This window comes from Lissotriton helveticus, chromosome 5_1 (assembly GCF_964261635.1).
Source record: "Lissotriton helveticus chromosome 5_1, aLisHel1.1, whole genome shotgun sequence".
Classification (NCBI taxonomy): domain Eukaryota; kingdom Metazoa; phylum Chordata; class Amphibia; order Caudata; family Salamandridae; genus Lissotriton; species Lissotriton helveticus.
Genome location: NC_136065.1, coordinates 1,965,100,718 through 1,965,121,422, shown reverse-complemented (window position 1 = coordinate 1,965,121,422; position 20,705 = coordinate 1,965,100,718). Strand labels below are relative to the sequence as shown.

The following is a 20,705-nucleotide window of genomic DNA, read 5'->3' as shown; positions in this document are numbered from 1 at the left end:
TTACTTTCCTTTTCTGGGAAGGTGTTGGGGAGAATATATATATATATATATATATATATATATATATATATATATATATATATATATATATATATATATATATCGATACACGCTCGCTTTTTCGAAAGAAAGCAGACGGCACTCCAAACTGGTGGTATTTTGATGGATTTATTAGCAGACCCCCTACCCCATAAGAAGACAAACGCGTTTTGCCGTAAAACGGCTTCCTCAGTGTCAAAGTGAATAAACTCATACGCCATTATATCTCCACCTCTTCAGTAACATCAAAAGAGGACTAAGCCAAAAATTCATTAAAGTTATGGCAGACATCTTGTAATGTGCAAATGTTATTCTTAGCGTTAATACACAGAAAATGGCGATTCATAAAGTGCTCGTGCATTTAAAAACAAGGGAAAGAACCCCCATATGGATTGATTGTTGAATACTTGACTTGCTAGGTGAGAGAAAAATTATGTATATAATAAAAACATATAATTCATATATATACACACATTATTTTTCCTCGCGCATCAGGAAAAAATTACATTCTTTGTATAAGAAAAAGTCAAGAGTTAGCATAAAGTGCAACACATAATGCAGATATTTTGTATAACTCTTTGTGACGGTCATCACATATTTCAACATTTCTATGTAACGAGTATCAATCAACAATCTATTTGCATACACCGTGTGTTTTGAATATCTTTCTCTGTGTAGTTATTGACTACAGGCAAGTCACTTTTCTCATTGAGCCCTGAATGAGCATATTTTCTTGTTCTTTTACAATGTCTAGCCCTGTATGGGCATAGACCTCCCTAATTCAATTGTATTCATTTCATGATTAATTATACAAAAAAGTTTTCGGGAGAGATAGCAGAAGATGTGTCCTGATTTCGTTTCAGATGTTACCTGTTTATTTCTATACAGTTGCCCTCGCTATGATTTTAATCCAGGTGTACCCATAGTTCTTCATCATTATTTAGACCCACCGGCTTCATAGTTTGGAGGTCGATGATGTATTTCGACTCCATGGCCCTCAGACTTCTAATTTTATCCCCACCTCTTTCCTGTTTCTCCAGCTGATCTATCAAGTAGAAGGACAGTAAGTCTCTGTTGCTGTTATGGTGGGTTTCGAAGTGGCGTGCCACTGGATAATTTTTATCCTTATTGGTGATGGCACGCATGTGCTCTAGGATGCGCTTCTTTGCTGGATTGATCGTACTTCCAACATACCTCTTGGAGCACGGGCAAACAAGACAGTATATAACAAATTCTGAATTGCAGTTCAAGAACTTGTTGATAACTCTGGTCGGTCGGGGGTCATTGGGTCTACCCTCGTACTTAGTCTTCTTCTGACTGTATTTACACGCTTTGCAGTGAATACAGGGGTAGAAACCCTGGATTGGTTTAGATCTAGATGGTTTCGGGGGGTCCCTGTAGTGGCTCCTTGTTAGATGGTCACCTAAGGATTGACAGCGCCTGTATGTGATTGTTGGTCTAGGCGATATTCTATCCTTCAGAACATTGTCTGTTTTCAGAATATGCCAATTGTTGTTAAAGATCTGGACCACCTCTTTTGATCTCATATTGTAGGTCGTTATCATTCTAGTTACAGGTTTTGTTTTCTCTGTTTTTTTCAGGTTTTTGTTCACCAGCAGATCTTTTCTGTTTACTAGTTCCACTTTTTTTGAGGCCTTTGAGAGTGATTTTCTCGAATAGCCTCGTTCTAGAAATCTAGAGGTTGCTGCTTTTTGTGCCTGTAGGAAATCGCTGTGTTCTGAGCAATTCCGTTTCAGGCGCAAAAGTTCACCATAGGGAATGTTTTTTACCATAGATCTAGGATGGTGACTAGCAGCGTGCAAGACGGCATTACCTGCCGTCGGCTTGCGGTAGAGCTTCGTTTGAATAATGCCACCTTCCGCAAAAACCTCAAGATCAAGGTAGTGGACTGTTTTGTCACTGATCTCACTGGTGAATCTTAAATTGAGATTGTTTTCGCCTAGCGTCGCCACAAACCTCTCAGCCGAGGGTCTGTCTCCTCGCCAGACGACAAACAAATCGTCAATGTATCTGGTCCAAACCATAATGTTGTCCAGCCAGTGTTCGTTGGTCCCCCCCCCCAGGCCACGTGCTTCTCCCACCAGCCCACGAATAGGTTCGCGTAGCTGGGGGCGAAGCACGTGCCCATGGCGGTCCCCCTGATCTGGCGATACATTGTACCTGAAAAAAGAAAGATGTTATTAAAAAGACAAAACTCAATCATTTTTAAAAGCATGCGATTATGTTGATGAAAGTGCATGCTTTTCTTTTTTAGAAACCATTCAATGGCTTGGAGTCCATCTTGGTGCCCAATGCAGGTGTACAAATTGGCGACATCTAGAGTAATGAGAAGCATGTCATCATCCCATTGTATGTCGTCAATGATCCTAAGGAAGTCCTGAGTGTCTCTTACAAAAGATGGAAGATCCTTGACATAAGGGGATAGATAGTTATCGATGAATCTGGAAGTGGCTTCTAGTAGACTTCCTATGGACGAGACAATTGGTCTCCCTGGTGGGTGCTTAATGTTCTTGTGCACCTTCGGCAGGTGGTAAAAAGTGGGGATGATTGGGTGTTCGCAATATAGGTATTCATGTTCATTTTTGCTCAACATGCCTTCATCCAACCACGTTTTTAGGAGTCCGTGATATTCCAAGATGCATTTCTCAAAATCATTCCTGGTAATCACCTCATAGCATTCTTTATTCTCCAATTGTCTTAAAGCTTCCAGTTTGTATTGATCCTTATCAAAGATTACTATATTTCCCCCCTTGTCCGAGGATTTTATTTCTATTGAGCTGTCTTCCTTAAGTGACTTAATGGCTTGCCATTCCATACTGGAGATATTGGAGTTCTTTCTTGTATTTTCCATTTTCATCAGTGATGTCATTTGAGATGTCATCAGTGATGTCATCAGTGATGTCACTGACCATGTCATGAATGATGTGTTATGTGACATCATCAGCAGTGGATTGCAAGTGCGCGATATATAGTTAGTGCAACTAACTATATATGGAATTTCAATGGTTTTGTGTGAGTAAAATAAGGTTTTGTAAATGCTAATTCCTAACTATATATGGTCTATAACCTATGGTTTTTTCAGTGAATTTCAATGGTTTTGTAAATGCTAATTCCTAACTATATATGGTCTATAACCTATGGTTTTTTCAGTGAATTTCATAGGTTTTTTAATAGCAAATGTTTATAGTTTTAAAAAATAATAAATTTTAAAGCGAATTTTATATTGTATAATTATGTCTTTTTTTTTTTTAATTCTTTTCGGTGCGCTCCCGGGGCGCGGACTGGTGAACGCACGGGTAAGCGCAATCTTGCGGCGCGCCCCGGGGCGCGTACTGATGAGCGTCCCGATAGCGCTATTGCCGCGAATGAAAACAACATCGTGACGTATTGCGTAGCCGCCATGCCTTGCGTCATAAGACACGTATCGCGTAGCCGCGAGATGCGTCTTATGACGCACCGCGTAAGCGCACCCGGAAGCGCATGCGATCGCGCAACGTAAACGCCCCGATGCGCTTATGAAACACGCCCCGGGACGCGCCCCGGGGCGCGTAGCGTAAGCGCGTCAAACCATGTGACTTTAAAATAACACTTTTCATTGGTTCAGAACTTTTTTTTTTCCAAATTGTGTGAAACCCACCCATTTCTCTCACTATTGCTTTGTACTTGGAGAGAGCAAGAGCTGTTCTGTGTACTGTCTTCATCTCCTACTTTCCTGATCTACAGCAATGGCTGCAAGAGAGTCATCCAGGAGTGATTCCGACGGATTTTTAGATGAGGACCCTCCTCAGCAGAAGAAAAAAGACCATTTCATCTGGAAATTCTATGACATCCCTGAAGGACAAAAAAAAGTCAATGCTCCCAAAGTAACCTGCAAAATATGTGGTAGTACTTTATCCAGAGGCAATCCTCTGAAAAAATATAGTTTTGGAAATGCCAATTTAATCAGGCATGTCAAAAGAAGACACCCAAACAACTTTGCCAGGGAGAGTGTCAGAGAGCTGGCACGGAATTTACCCACAGATGGCGGCAGCACCTCCACTGGTGGAGCAACACCTTCGGGACCACCCCGTGGAAGAATGGTCCCTAACATACAGCCGGTGTTTGCAGGCATCAAATTTCTGTGCACGGAGTGTGACGAACTGCTCTGCTATGGGGAGCAGAGTGTTGAACTCATTGCCATAAAGAAACAGCAACACCGCTGCACTGCCAGTCCCTAAATTTTCAAATTTTTTTGCTCCTGTTGAGCAGTTTTGGAATCCCTGTTTTTGTTTTTCCCCTGACAAAAATCCCAAAAAAATATAAAATCGTTTTAAAAAAATATAAAACAACAAAAACAAAAAAAGTTCTTTTCAGAACTACCTCCAATTTATAAAAAAATGCTCTTTTTTTTTAAAAAAGTCTGTCATTTTTTATCTCCATGGTACGCTCCCCCGTACGCTCCCCGGTGCGCGTACCGGGCGCTCCCCCCCCCGCGAAAATCGAATTTTTAAAAAATTTTTTTTTTACCCGCGGGACCCTTTTATGGCCCCCACATCAAAACTAGGGGGTCAGGGGGGTGTACCCTGCCCCCTTTTGCTCATTTCCCCCTTTGATTTTTGCCACCTCTTGTGTCTCAATCCTACCGAGACACAAGATGGCGGCCGCTGCGGACTGTTTCGAATGTTTACAGACACCCGAGAACCAATCAGCTTGCCGTGCGCAAGTCGCGTGGCGCGCCCGGAGCGCTCCCCGGTACGCGCACCGGGCGCGGCTCTAGATATATATCTTTTTTTAAACCTAATTTACTCAAAATTCACAGGAGCACATATCTTGAGACCTAGCAAAGGCACATCGGGCAAACAATATCTACAATTTTGCCAAGTTTCGTGGAAATCCATTCAGCCGTTCGAGCTAAAAGTGAGTCCAACCGCCCTATGGAAAAATGAATGGGAAAAACACGTTTTGGGACCCCCCTTTTTTCTCGGCCCCCCCTTGACAAAACCCCCCCAAATTTTCAGGGGCTGCTCAGAAACAAAATGTTCAATTTTCCTGAAAATTTCATCCAATTCCGTCCACAAACGCCAAAGTTATTAGACATAGAATTTTCAAAAATCCCATAGAGAAAAAATCCTAACTATATATACCTACTGGCGACCGCCAGTAGGTAATATATATATATATATATATATATATATATATATATATATATATATATATATATATATATATATACACATATATATAACGTTAAGGTTAGTCAATATAAATGCTTTAAAAAATAACTTCTCAGTAAAGTAACGGTTCATAAACTTACCTGTGATATAATGATGTAATGAGACCCCAGGCACTGCCCATGTGAGCTCTGCCTACATCTGATTTTATGTGAGCTCCACCAGGAACCCTGGGAAAAATCATGCGAGCTCTGCAATCAAAGCCTTAAAAGCTGGGGCACCAGGGAGTCTTGGCACTGCCCTCTGTTCCTCAAAGCGTATCCTGTCTCAAAGCTAGCTATTTTATCTATCCCAACATCATGTTACTCCCAGATGCTGGAGGCTCCCAGCATCTGGGAGTAACATGATGTTGGGATAGATAAAATACAGAACATTGTGCAAACCCTGGTAGGGGTAGTTAGTAGCTTGCTTCCCGCATACTTGGAGAAGACGCTGGCCAAGTAGCTGAAGGCCCTCTTTCCCCTGACATGGAGCAGATCATGGCATGGGTAGCTCAAGATTTCTTTCCTAACAAGGGTGAAGGGTGGCTCCCTAGGCCACATCTGGTGAAGGCCCATGCTTGGCCCAGTAGAGATTCCCTTCCCACAAACTTGAAGCAGGCCCACAGGGTCTCTGTCAGCTTCCTTCCCCGCGCCCTGCAAGGAATAATGGTCATCGTTTTGGAAAAATAATCCTGTTGCTATTCCTTATGCCTACTCTTTCTTTCAGGAAATTCAAAGCAGGGGCTGAGGTGCAAAACATGCAAGACCAGCGTCCACCTGTGGTGTTCGGAGGAGGTGTCACACCAGCAATGCCTGGGCAAGACGGTGAGCAGACTGGGTGAGGGCGGCAGCCAGCGTCACATGGTCATTCTCCAGTGAACTGCCAATAAAAGGTCTAAAGATGTAACATGCACATGTTAGGCATCAGTGAGCAGATCATACTCACATATATATATATATCTATATATAGGTGTCCCACACATGCCTCTGAATTAACCCTGGGCGTAGTTCACATAGTAGCGCTACGCGGAGCTACGCGAAGTGCACTTTGCACTACGCGAGCTACGCGTAGCTAGGCGAACTGCGTAGTGCACTGTGAAAAATGCTGTTTGCACTGATTGCACAGTGCCGGATGCTTGTCGGCACTGTGCAATCAGTGCAAACCGCATGTTGCACAGTGCAAGGGGTCATTTTCTGCCACTCGAGTAGTTTTCTACTCGAGCGGCAGCTTTCTCAACATTGGCTGGTAGTTTCTCATCGTGAGCGGTCACGACCATACGCGACCACTCGCAATGAGAAACCTGACATCCCTGCGTTGAAAATGTCGCCGGGAGGTTTATTTTCCACGCTCGCGATCGGCATCTTGATGTTGCTGATCGCGAACGAGGAAAAAGTCTCGCCGAGATGTAATTTTGCTCGCTCGCGGTTGCCAACTTAACGTTGAGGACCGCAAGCAAGCAAAAAATGACTGCTACGCTACGCATGTTTGCACTGTGCTACGTGCAATTCGCGTAGTGCGAAATAGCACAAACTTCGCAAACTACGCAAGCGTAGCGTAGTGCTTCGCCCAGGGTTACTCTGAATTCCTGTTATTTGCCAAGAACAAGAAACAATTCAAACCTGGCTCAATGACATGACCCATGACAAACTTGAAACCTTAACTTTCACTGAATACCAAAAAGAAAGTGAAATCGTTTCTTCTAGAAACCACTACAGAACTACTGTTCAAGCCCTCATAATCTTGCATCTGGATTAAAGTCCTGCTTTATGGCCTCTCAGACTCCACACTGGAACCCATTAAGGGCATCCTTCATGCCAAGATATGTCTCTTCCTGGGCCTAAAGAAATATGATCCCATCACCCTTTCTTGACAAAACTCCATTGGCTCCCCTTGCCGGCCTGCACAAAGCAAGCAGCATCATTTACAAAACTATCATGACTAGCCCCCACCGCTTAACTTTCAGACACGCTCACGTCTCGCAGCCATATCAAACTGAAGATTCAGAAGTGTTAACAAAAAAAAAACAATGCAATAGGCCTTTTCCACCTATGCACCCAAGTTCTGGAACAACATCCCCATATCCATGAGGACTGCCCTAACACTGCTCCAATGTAGGAAAGAGTTGAAGGCACACCTCTTTATAAGAGCACTACATCACAATGCATTAATAGTTCACTGACCAACTCTCTTTCCTGTCACTCATTGACTTTACGCTTGTCTGTGACACTGTACAGACTCTGCTGGCTTTTGGCTGGGTTTTATGCTATAGAAATACAGCATATGGACACGGAGAAGGAGAATGTTAGTAGATTTTAATTGTGTTTCGATGCCCTGATGTGTCTTTCAATGAAAGGTATTCGAATGTTCAAAATTGTTTACTTCCTGCACATTGGTTATTTGCATACTAGAAAGTCAGTTTTTGCTGCTGTCATGAAGTTGTTAGAACCAAACAGTTTATGGATTACATGCCATCTCCTGTAGGCGTTGATGGAAATTGATCTGTAAGCTGTGAAGTGTGTGCTTTTAAAGGACAGTTCCGAAAAAAATTGCTTCCTGATAACACATATTTATTGTTTTTGAGAGGTATTTAAAGGGAGCTACCAGCTAAGCCATGACGTACGTACTTTGTAAAGGCAGTTATTAAAAAATGCACTTTGTACAATTTGGGTATTACTAAAATCTATATTTTGGAATCATTTTTTATCTTAAACCATTTTTGCACATTCTATAGCAGCCTGTCTTATACTACGAGTAATGCAAATCTAAAATAATGACTTGCATGTTCACGGTGCTTTCTGTCACAGACTGGGACCTTGTAGCGCTAAACATACACACTATTATTCTCCACCGCACCAAACAGATTTCAATTATGTGGCTTTCTAATACAATGCATTAACTAATAGAAGGTTCATGATGTATGATAGTGAATTTTCCACTTGTAAACACTACTTGCATTTAATTTTCATTTAAGCTCTGTCATTTTATATGTAGTTACCTGAAAGTGAAAGACCCCCAAAAAGTTACAGAATATATTGTTTTATTAGCCACACTTTTGACCACTCCCTCATGCTCACTCACCCTACCCCTATTGCGCACAGCAGCACAGTTCCCATACTTTTTTAATGCACTTCAACCACTGTATAAAAGTAACTTTCTCCTTCTTTTTCCCCGTTCTCTCCTTGCCCTCCAGTCGACGTCTTTCCGGCGGAACTTCAGCTCGCCCCTCCTCCTCCACGACCCTCAAGGCAGCCCAAAGGAGACCCCGCCTGCTGCAGGTGAGTGAATCTGGCTGTATCAGATTACAGGTGGGGAGTGGCGGGCGCGCGACCGCCCGGTCCAATCAGCAGCTGAGCACTCCGTGCTGCCTTTAACGGATTCGTTCAGTAGGGCTCGCTAGGGCTAAAATGGCCGCAAAGTACAGTTGTGTTTCCCATCTGGTATGAACGCCTATATGATCACGTTCTTGCAGAAGAGCTCTTTTTACCGCAGACACCTGGTTACAAGGTTGCAAGCTCAATCTGCCATCCCTATATTTTTAGTAAAATAATAACGTTGTTGGGGTGTTCAACAAGGGTGGCGGGGGTCTGGATCACCCCAGGGTTTCACGACAACAACAAACAGTCAATGGTTACAATTTAGATTAATTGCAAGTAAATGTATCTTATGTTGAGATCCTGAAAATATGTTATAGATCCAGCCCTCCTTGCTCTAAGTTGGGCACCATGTATGCAGGCTGCAGTGCTGCAGATTTAGAAGCCAAAAGTGTGTTGGGGCGTACACAGACTGTAAATGGATGCATGGTTTATGCAATGCCGCTGAAGGGTGCTTTAGTTAATAACTAGGGCTCCCAGTTTTCCATTTTCACTGATTTGTTCAGATAAATACAGACAAAAAACAATGTGTTTAGGTCTTTATTTTTAAAAGTGGAAAAATACTGAAAATTGTTCATCTTGTGAGAATGGTCCTTCTGAATTACAGGCCAACGGTTGAGCAGACAAACAACATGGGGAATTAAAAAAACAGGATAAGATTTCCCTAAATATAGACATATGTTTACATCTATATATATCTCTCTCTCTCTATATATATATATATATCTATATCTATATACATCTAAATATATATATCTAAATATGTATCTAAATATATATTATAATGGTAATATTTACCTGTGGGTGTGGTGTTTTGTTATATTTAGCTGCATAATTTGCTAAATGCGACAGGCATCAAAGAATCAATGCATGTTCATCAGTTAAATAAATGTAGAAATATACAAATTCGCGACTCCATTTATTCCCAAAACACATATAAATATGGCTAAATGCCAATAAGATAGCCAACAAATAAATATGGATAATAGCAAACGGAAATGTTAAAAAAATAAATACCATAAACCCGGGAGCCCTATTTGTAACACATGCATTCCTATTCCAGTGTTAATCCCACCAAGGCTCTGTGCCCTGCACATGGAAAAGGCAAGGAGATGTCCAGGGCTCCAGGCGTCCTATTTCAGGGTGCCCTAGATAGGGTTGATTCGCCCATGCAGAAGTGACATGTCCTCTTTTGGAGGATGAGATGAGAAATGAACCCCTCAGGATCTATGTAGTATGCTCATGCTCGTTTACGTGTCCAGCGTGCAGTGCTGGTGTGTGCGTGTGCTGGCTGGTATGCTGTCAGTTAGATGTTATTGACCTGCATTTGCTCATGTTGATGCACACTTTCTTTGTTGCTTTATTGGCACCTGTCCCATCACTCAGAGGAATGTGCCCACCATCCACAGAGCAGTCAATGTGCCGAGGAAGAGCCTGTCTCGGAGTCTGCATGGTCTTGCTCAATAGATGTCTACCTGGGTCCAGCAGGATCTCGGTCAGCTTTTCAGGATAGGCACATAAGATACGTTTGCATACAATGGATCTAAATGGAACTGATTTGCATCGAAAGGCAGGCGGATATTGACTTTGAATAGGTCTGTCTCCTGTCATCATTTCATGTGTGCCATGTTTGACTGACACCGGCTCACCCTCTATGTAATATGTTCTGTCTCTGGGGGGACTTGGTGATGAATGATCTCCTTGTTTGACTGAGTGATCTATTCTTTCACTGAGGGCTTGGGTATGAGGTGTGTCATGTGTGCTGCCATAAATGGCATGTGACAGGGAAATAGACTATAAGCAGGAACAGATATCAGAATAATTTTATTTAGGTTTTTTCTTTTTATAGCTCATAACCACTCTGTGGTGGCGTCAGAGCACTCTGGGTTCAGGGTGCATATAAGGATGTGTGAGTAGCATGTTAGTTATTTTAAAAAACTTGGTGATGTAGAACCATGTAGGCTCTCGGTGAGTGTGGGACATGCTAAGGACTCCTGCCATTGCATATGTCCCAATAATATGGCAACGCCTGGAACAAACAGAGTCCTGGAAGCTGAGGGAGATGAAGGCATGTCAGTCATAGGCATCTGCGATGACCAAATGAGGAGCAATGTCTGGCGGAGGAAAGTCATTCATAAGTCTCAGCTGTAATGTTATGGAACTGCCACAAGGAGGAGCCCTGAGCATGAACGTTAGACTGCCAAATCTCTTGTATCTAGTTGGATAGTCGTCAAAAGATGTCTGTTGACAAACTTAAGGCTATTGGTTGGCTGTTAAGAGACAAACAGTTTAATTTTATGAGTTTGCCTCGTGATTGACCACGGAGCCCTTGTGATCTGTATTGTACACAGAGGCCTCAGGTTAAGAGGAACCCCATGTGGATGTGTGATGTGTTCAGGTAAGGGGAATCCCTTATGACCTGATGATGTGTTCCTTCCCTCGAATCTCAGATTGAGGGTGCTTGTCTAGCTTAAATTTAGGGTGACCCCTAGAAACCTATGTTCCTTTACCCAAAGGGCTCATTGAAAGTATAGTCCATGTGACAGTGTGATGTGTTCTGTTCCTGGAGGATGTTGGGATGGGATGGTGGTGGACTTTGACCGTGTGATGCGAGCTCAGTAAAAGGATAGCCCATGCCACATGGTGATGTGTTCTGTTCCTGGAGAGCTCAGGTAAGCGCTGGCTCTTGTAACCGTGTGTTGTGTTCTGTTCCTGGCTCTTGTAACTGTGTGTTGTGTTCTGTTCCTAGCTCTTGTAACCATGTGATGCGTTTTCTCCTTGTTGGACTCTAGGCCCCAGCGGGAGGGTGGATCCGGTGTACGAGGCTCTACGCTATGGCACCTCTCTGGCTTACATGAACCGCTCCAGCTTCAGCAGCGTGTCCGAATCGCCCACCCGGAGTCTGGTAGGTCTGCTGTAGGCTGACGGTGATGTGGGTTGGGCAGGTGGGCCTTTTTTTCTTCGCTGGTGTCCACTCATCTCTGTCTCTTCCGCTTCAGAGTGAGAAGGATGAAGGTCTGGAAGACCCTGAGGGAAGCATCAGGAGCTCCGAGGACAACCATAGTGATAATGGTAAGGGGAACCTGGAGGGTGAAGGGGCAAGAGGGACAGTGAGGGTTCAAGTAAGTGGAAAGGCGTGAACGGTGGGGGACAGAAGAGGGTTGTGGAGGATCCAGGAAGAGCAAGAATAGGGTACAGACTCGGGGTTGGGGGGCAGAGGTAGGCTAGGGTGAGGGTGGGAAACATGAGGAGCATAAGAGGCTTGGAGAAGGGGGTCATGCAATGAACAGGGCTGATAGTGCTTAATTGGCACTCAGTTATCAGCACCAGCTTTTTTTCATGAGCATCTGTTAAGGACACATTCATTAATGCACAGGGAGATGAAGTGATTTGCCCAGAATCACAGGATATTGAACTGATGTCGAGACTCAAACCTGATTCCCCAGCTCCGAAGTCGGCAGCTCTAGCCCTGGCCATTATGCCACATCCTCTCCCCACTTTCATTATTAGTAGTTGGTTCTGTTTTAGGCAGCGCTAACAGGAGAAAGGGGCTGATGCAAGCTGCCTCCTGACGACAGCCCGGCACTTATGTTTTTTTTTTTTTTACAAATTAACCACTGGTTGATAGTAACAGTGGGATGCTACAGGAAGAAGGAAGGGGTTAATTAGAGACTGCAGGGCGTGAAGAACAGAAGCAGAAATACCACAGCCATGATGTACCCACCCTGCCCTTCTCTCTATCAGAGATACATGCTCCCTGGTGAAACACTATGCAGCAGATAGCCGCAAACGTCAGACTAATGCCCAAACTCTCCCAGTATTTCACGGTTATGGCACCAGTGGACGATTTTTATTGCCCATTCATTCCACGAAAAGGGCTCATGTTACTAACTTGGAAGAACAGCAGGCGGCTCCTTTGCATGGCCAATAATACCACAGAAGAGCTCCCACAACTGCAAACAGTGTGCTCTATTTCTGTCAAGTAACTGCACCCATGGCCTCCATAACTGTGCAGGAACAGCACCTCCCCCGGGCTTCGGATTTACTACCGTGACAGCATCCACGAGTTTCGATAGAATGTACCTTCACCTTCTTTCTTGCAGTCTACCCCATCCTAACTCTATTTCTTCTATACACACACGTTCAAGCTCACACACAGACACTTCATCTATCCATCTATCTATCTATCTGTCTGTCTGTCTGCCTGCCTGCCTGCCTGCCTGCCTGCCTGCCTGCCTGCCTGCCTGCCTGCCTGCCTGTCTGTCTGTCTGTCTGTCTGTCTGTCTGTCTGTCTGTCTGTCTGTCTGTCTGTCTGTCTGTCTGTCTGTCTGTCTGTCTGTCTGTCTGTCTGTCTGTCTGTCTTGTCTGGTCTCCATTTCCTTCAGTACCGATGTTCATTGTTCTTCCATCTATGTTGCTTTCACTTCATTGTTTTCACCCCTCTCATATGATCCTCTATTAACATTCTGCATCGACTTCCACTTATTTCTCTGTATTGTTCATCTCCCTCATTGTTATTCTTTTTTAAGACCTTGCCTCACTCTTATTCTCCCATTAAGGGAGCCAACATTAAGGCTCAAATTACGAGGTGCCACACATTCTGTCAGCCGCTTCTCGCGCTGTCCTACTCCAGGCAGATGACCAGAATGCATGACTGCTCTATTTCAGACTATACCAAGTTTGCCACGCCCATTGTCAAGGTCACATCTGGACCGGACCCCTGCCTTGTCCATACCCAATCATCTCGGCTCAGCCCGATTGGGGTATCTGCACCCACAAAATGACAGCATTTTGTGGAGCCTATATCCCTTCCCAGATTCCTCCCCAAGGCTGTCATTTTAGGGCAGTGATGCTCAAAGTACGGCCCGGCGGCCGCTTGCGGCCCTCCTGACCTTTACATGCGTCCCCTGGTGAACAGCAGCACGAGCTGCTGTTTAGTTGATGAGCACTAATATTCAACACATTTTTAAATACATAGTGATGAAAAAGCTTTATTCGAGTTATACACTCATAAAAGCACACACATGTAAATTTATACATTTAAAACTCTAAACATACATTGGCAATGAATTACAGTTAAAAATACATAATACACACATATAAAATGTTTACCAATAATTGTTAATATAAGCTTTCTCATAAAGTGCTGAAGCTAAATGCATGTTAAAGTGCAAAATTCTCCGTTATCCGGGCCATACCCAAATTTATACAGTCCAAAGCTCTTAACGTACATATAAGCAGCATTTTACAATTAAAATTCATGTTTCTCTCCCACAGAATGCTAGCAATAATGATTCATGCAAACAAAAAGGTAAAATTCAAAGCATATTAGGAGATAGAGCCCTCCTCCTTATAGACCAAGCCCACCCCAGGTATTTTGCCGTTCCTACTACAATGGACAATTCGGTGGAGGAACAAATAATTCTCAACCCCTCGACACCACTTAACACACCAAGGTTTCTACAAACAGGTGCCAACCAAGATTTTCTCGGAATTACATAGGCCTCACACAAGAATAGAAAATGTGCGATACTTTCATTTGGGGCGCCACACATCGGGCAGCACGAACTACTACTAGTTCCCCAGCTGGACGTCAATGACCTCAGGGGGAGAGAACCTGCTCTTAACTGGAAAAATAATTTCCTGTCTAACGGAACAGTTATAGTGTCCCAGTACTGTTCCAGGGCAGGTCTTGTTTTAATTTCCATAAATCTACCCCCCATGGATTCTGAGGTTGCGCTCCTCCAAAGCTTCTGCTCGATGTGATCCCAATATATGGCTTTTATAGTGGTTTTACTAGGGAACACTTCCCCGAGGGGATTTTCCCAGAGTTTGGAGAGACCAAGCTCAGCAAGGACGTCCCTAAGCATTTTTAGCCATGTAATTTTGTGGAAGACATCTGATTTAACTAAAGCTGAGAACCCCTCAGCATAGTGTCTAATTTCTGGGGTCGTCCATAACCGTCTCCAGTAGAGGATAGGCCTTAGTCGGGCACGATCACTAAGCGATCTTCTTCCTAAATCTAGGCCAAGCGGTATTAGTGGGGTACTTTGGGGGAGACTAGTTATCCCTCTCAGAAACCTATTCTCAGATCTTTGGAGGGTAGTAAGCCTTTCAAAACCCCAAACTTCAGCCCCGTAAAGGGCTGCGCCCAAAGCTTTTGCGTCATATACCATAAGAACTGGTTTAATAGGCCTGGTTTTAGATTTTGCTTGTTCTACCCGGAGAGCTCCTGAAATCTGCTGGTGTTTCAGCACCGCCTTATCAATATGTCTCGTCCAACCAAATTTGCTTAATATCTCCACCCCTAGGTATGTAAAAACATTTACTACCTCTAGTTTAATGTCATTCAGAGATACCCATGGTTGAGATTGGCGCTTTTGCCCGAAGACCATCAGCTTGGTTTTATTTACATTTACTTCGAGACCTCGTTCTTTGCAGAACATATCAAATATGTTCAAGGCTCGCTGGAGTCCTGCAGGGGTTTTGGACACGATCAGGGTATCGTCAGCGAACATCAGGATCGGAACCCTGATGCCCGCTAGCGAAGGTGCGTCAACCCTCGCATCCAGCATTCTATCCACTATACCATTAATGAACAAGGAGAACAGCAGGGGTGCCATAGCACATCCCTGCCGTACCCCCCGCTCGACTGGGAAGTTGATGGTAGATTCCCCGTTCCTCCCCCACTGGACTTTAGCGAAATTGCTTTCGTGGAGGCGCATTATTAATGTGAGCAGCTCAAGTGGGACCCCTATCTTACTCAGAACAACCCACAGCTTGCTCCTAGGGACCAGATCGAAGGCAGCCCTCAGATCTACAAATGCTACATAAAGGCTGCCTTCACCAAGGAGTACAGTCCCCCACCGTAGCATAGTGAAACGAAAAATTTGGTCAACCGTGCTGGTTGCCCACCTAAATCCTGCCTGGTAGGGGGATAAAGCATTGTTCTCATCTACCCAGGCCATAAGTTTGTCGACCACCATCTTCCCCACCACCTTTTGGATAGTGGCCAGCAAACTTATCGGTCTATAATTGGCCGGGAGTGACCGATCACCTTTCTTAAAGATCGGTATTATTATTGCCCCCTTCCATACATCGGGGATTTTTGCCCCTTTAGCAAGGGCATTTCCCAGCACAGTCGCATATCTTGCCCACCGATCCTTATCGTATTTGAAAATATCTGAGGGAATTCCATCTAACCCCGGAGCTTTCCCCCCCCTGCAGTGATGAGATAACAAGTTCAGTTTATTGGATTGAGAATAAATCTCCCTTGCAAAATACCACAGGGATTGGTTCTATGGCCATTATATCCCTATTCTCCGCATACTGGGGTTTGAAGTACTCGACCCACAAGGCCTCATTAACATTATTATCGGGTTTATTGGGTGTACCACCTCTGCCCCATTTCACAATTTTCCAAAAAAGTCTAGAGTCTTTTTGCCCAGAGGCCTCAAGCAGTTCCTCCCAATGCTCCTCATCCCACAGCTTCTTGGCCTTACGGATGCTATCATTATATTGTTTCCTAGCAGTGCTGATCAACGCCTTGTCCCTGCTTTTGATTGCCCGACCCAACTCCAGTCTAGTTGCCCGACACTGTTTATTAAACCACCTCTCCAATTTGATTGGTGCTTTGCTGTTTGCTTTAACTAATTTGATAAAATGCGGTTTTATCAAAGAGAAGAATGTGTCATGTATGTCTGTTATTAATGAGGAACCCGGTGTTACAGGATCTACTATTTCCATGGCGGCGATAGCGTTATCCACCTCCAAGGTGATATGGTCCAAGGTGGCCAAATTGGCCAACACATTTGGCCATTTCACCCTTCTTGAGTCATTAGCCATAACAGGTACGATCTCACTACCTGTCGCTTGGTTGGCAGGCGCGGTCCTCCACCATGAGTGGGTAACACATAGGGGGTTATGATCGCTTTCTACTCTCCCCATGATTTCCATGTCGCCCACGCCACACCATAGCTCAAGACTGCAGATGACATAGTCAATCCTACTTTTATTGTGACCATTGTCAAATGAACAATTTCCACCTTGGTCACTTTTTGTCCTGCCATTAAGGGCCCTCAAACCATATTCCAAACATAGCGCATTCAGCAACAAAATGTCTTTTGTCCACCGCTTCACGGGTGTGAGGTTTAGGTTTGGAACACCCCATAAGGCATCTTCCTCTTGTCCTATCGGATGTTCAGTATTTTCTAAGGGCTCAAAAGTCCTATTCAGGTCACCTGCCATAACCACTCTATTTCCAAGTGACTGCGATTCAAGGGAGGTGGATAAAGCTTCTAGGGTGGGAGAGTTCCCAACACTTATACCCCTAGCATAAATGTTATAAATATCTATCACACCACCCTTGCCTAATGATAACCTCAATAATTGTATATCCTTACAGCCTAGATCAATCACTTTTATTTTAACTTGTGAACTCTGCTTGATCCAGGCAGTTAGACCTCCCATAGGTCTGCCCCTAGGGCCTCTAGTCGCTGGTATACAAAAATTTAAGTAACCTGGCAGATAAATTGGATCACTAGCCCACGTCTCTTGGAATAGGCACATTTCAAACCCAGTAACAAAATCTATCCAATGTTGAGACAGCAATCTAGAGGCCAAACCTGCTATATTCCATGAAAAAAACCTCCCCGAGATATCACCTTTACTGTTCCCCCATTCGGTAGCTACCATAACCGGTGAATTAGGCAAGGTCTCACAGTCACCACCCTCACTTGTAGCGAAGTCTACACAGTTAACATTTTTAACATCATTTATACCAGAACTTAATGGTGATCTGGATTCACCCCCCCCATTTCCCTGACATGCCGTATTACCGCCCCTCATACTTCCACATTCCCTGTCAAGGACCACATCAGCCAAAGTACACATTACATCCCCATTGGGTGACAGTGTTGCCTCCAGGATACTTTCCCTATCCATTTGTTCACCAAAATCAAAGAGTAGGACTGGATTCTGTCAGCATCCCCACCTCATATACCCTAGCCCACTATTTGAGTTGTATACCTGATCATAACAGTCATTTGGGCGTGGGATAGTGGCAGGGAAAGAGCTGGCCTCTACCCAAAAAGGTAGACTAGTTCTCATTGGCCCATTACTCCCCCCAGAATGGATGGGCACCGGCCTAGGATAAAAAAAAGTCAAATCCACAACACCAATCCCACCAATACTAATATTCCACCCTGGTCCCGTAATTAACCCTACTACCCTTGGGTCTTGGAAGTTAATTATGATGCACTCACCCCCCTGCTTTTTTAGGGTATTCCCAATCCAGTTGACCCTTCTGACCCCAATAATCAGGCCGTCCACACCCCCTGGCAGGGGTCTGTTGACCCGTAGCCAATGCATGGCTTTATTTTTTAACATGTCATAGGTTTCTCTTTGACCTTCCAATAAGGGTGGGACATTGGTGAGAATAGCCACATATGGATAGGAGTCAGGGGTGTGTTGAACCGGGGGAATCCGAGTCGGAAGTTTAGTAACATGTGGTTTTAGTGGACACGTGCACGGGTTAACCTACAAATAAATGCTTGCCCGTTTATTTAACATTTTTTAGACCTCCTTGCATAATTCCTGAACCACGCATACCCCCTACAGCCACCCTGCTGGCATCAGTGCGGCCTTCGGTCACACCGCAGACTGTAATTTATGGCCCCTGGACAAATGTTTGTGGGTACCCATGTTTTAGTGGTATCTGCCCCTTGAAAACAACATGCTTCTCATGTGGAGTTTCTTTTGCAGAAGTACTCGGTGAACCCTGTCTTCCACTAAGGGTTAGAGATTTCCACACTGTTGGATGCTGGCATGCTCCCAGGGGTTTGGGGGCATGGCGACAGCAATCCAATTGTGGTCATGCCTTCCCCACGGTCCAGGGATGTCATGCTTATGTGTCCAAAGGACACTCGTCCCTACCCATGGCTTGTTACTGCACCCATATTTGCAAGGGTTCTGGTTTGCATGGATTTCAGACTTTCGGGTCCAACCTGGGGCCAAACTCAAACCACTGTCCTGTGCCCCTCTCTGGACCTAGTTAATGTCATTAGCAGGATCCCTTTGTGACATCACAACATTCTAGAGGACTCACTCATTACGATGTTCTGCCCGTACACTGTGGAAACGGCCATTTAGAAGAAACCATGGCTGCTTAGTTACAGGAAATGACCTACTGCAAATGCCACTTAGCTCGACAGCATCAGGAGACGTCCTGTTCAAACAGCCAGACTCACATTTGCCCTGGATGTTACACGTCTGTGCATAAATAATTCATTACAATACCTCCTTTAATTAAAGCTATCTGGCACGAGCCCCTGATGTCACTCGGAAACCCTGGTGGATAGTTAAACAATTATCGCGACTTAATGCCATACTGCCCATATCCTACACAATCTCTAAAGCAGCAGCTATAGGGAACGGATAACAACGTGTGTCAGCTAGCGCCCAGAAGCCATAACGGCGCTCAAAATGCTGTGGAACAGTTGAAACATTTGTCAGAGGTAAAATGTCTCACTCTCCATCACAGAATAACACTGTCTGTACTGCAAGATAATATTGTTCATAAAGTACTTTACATAGAGATTTACTCCTACATCTAACCCCCAAAGCTGCCACGGATTCTCATGCACACTTCTATAACCATTCAAGAAAACCAAGAGTCATTTAGTATGATATATGTATGTATAGTCAGGAGCATAGTTTGGTCAGTAAGATTGAGGAGGTGTGAGTATCAGATTTTACAACAATCAGACCAGCACATAATGTTAAAATACATTATGCAGCAAATACCACAAGCAGGGTGCATGAGAGGGGCCTAAGGGGCAATGAAAAGGGTGGGAAATTCGGATTGGTGGGAGTATCACAATATTTTGTAAAATAACCAACAAATTTAAGGACTTTTAAAAAAGAGAGGGAGGGAGCCTGTGTGTTTTTGTCCCTTTGTATGTAAAAATTCCAGTTGAAATCCAGCAGACAGTTCACCATACCCAACTATTTATCAGAAAGTACATTTATCAGGGTCTGTACACCCCAACACCCTCTAAAGCTCTGTGTGTAGGATGTGCAAATGCATACAGCGTTTTTACATTATCTCAAAGACCAGGAAGGTGCGTCTCCGAGTTTTAATTCACTTCTGAGAATCTGTATACCATATTTAAATGTTTAAACCAGCTGCTAATGTTTTTAGATAAAATACCCATCAATATGTTTCGCCGATCTTAGCTCCGCCTTTGATCTGGTCGAACACTCGCTTTTATGGCCTGTTTTAATTGACATGGGAGCACCAAAAGATATTATATATTTTCTGGCTAGATTGTATGAAACTTTGACATGCAAGGTACGCTATGGAATGTCTGATGAATGCACCCCTTTTTTTAAAGTTAATAGAGGTATAAGGCAAGGATGCGTTTTAGCACCACTTTTGTTTTCGTTGTTTATTAATGGTGTAGATAAGATACTCAGATTTATCGCGGCAGATGCACCTTACATAGATGGAAAACCCATCCCAATTCTGCTCTATGCAGACGACGCGGTACTTTTATCGCGAACTCAAAATGGTCTGCAGCACCTTATTGATAACTTTTCTGTTTTTATAGCCTCAAGGAAACTGGTAATTAACAAGGGCAAAACCTTCACTATGGCATGTGGCAAAAAGACTAAACACAATAGGACCTTTGTTTTAGATAACGTCAGGCTAGAACCCGTCAAGAAATTTTGTTATCTAGGGATGACTTTTCCTGGGGACGGGGGCTGGTCTAGTGAGCAGGAGTCCGTACATTTAAAGCTGACAAGGAATATCAACAGCATTTTTAGATTTGCAACCAAGTTGGGGAACCGGAGAATTAAAGAAATGATCCACATTTATATCATGAGGTGTCTGTCATCTGCGTTGTATGGGGCCGGTGTCTGAGGACATAATACAAGTAGCTGTAAGCTGCTTCAACATCAGGAAAATCTTTTCCTTAACCGTTTATTATGTACCCCGGCATCCGCTTCCATAGAGATTCTACATAGGGAAGTAGGTTTAGCCTACATAGGAGATCTGGCAGCATTACGTCCCTTATCCCTA

General features: G+C 44.0%; 1 protein-coding gene across 2 annotated transcripts in view; it reads left to right on the top strand.

The window, feature by feature from the left end:
* STAC2 (SH3 and cysteine rich domain 2) overlaps nucleotides 1–20,705 on the top strand; it is a 296,870-nt gene that overhangs the window by 247,004 nt on the left and 29,161 nt on the right. For both annotated transcript variants that reach the window (XM_078645641.1, XM_078645642.1), the window contains exons 3-6: nucleotides 5,979–6,076; nucleotides 8,443–8,527; nucleotides 11,416–11,528; nucleotides 11,623–11,695. In XM_078645641.1, coding sequence (XP_078501767.1) covers nucleotides 5,979–6,076; nucleotides 8,443–8,527; nucleotides 11,416–11,528; nucleotides 11,623–11,695 — 369 coding nt within the window. The remainder of the gene's footprint in view (nucleotides 1–5,978; nucleotides 6,077–8,442; nucleotides 8,528–11,415; nucleotides 11,529–11,622; nucleotides 11,696–20,705) is intronic.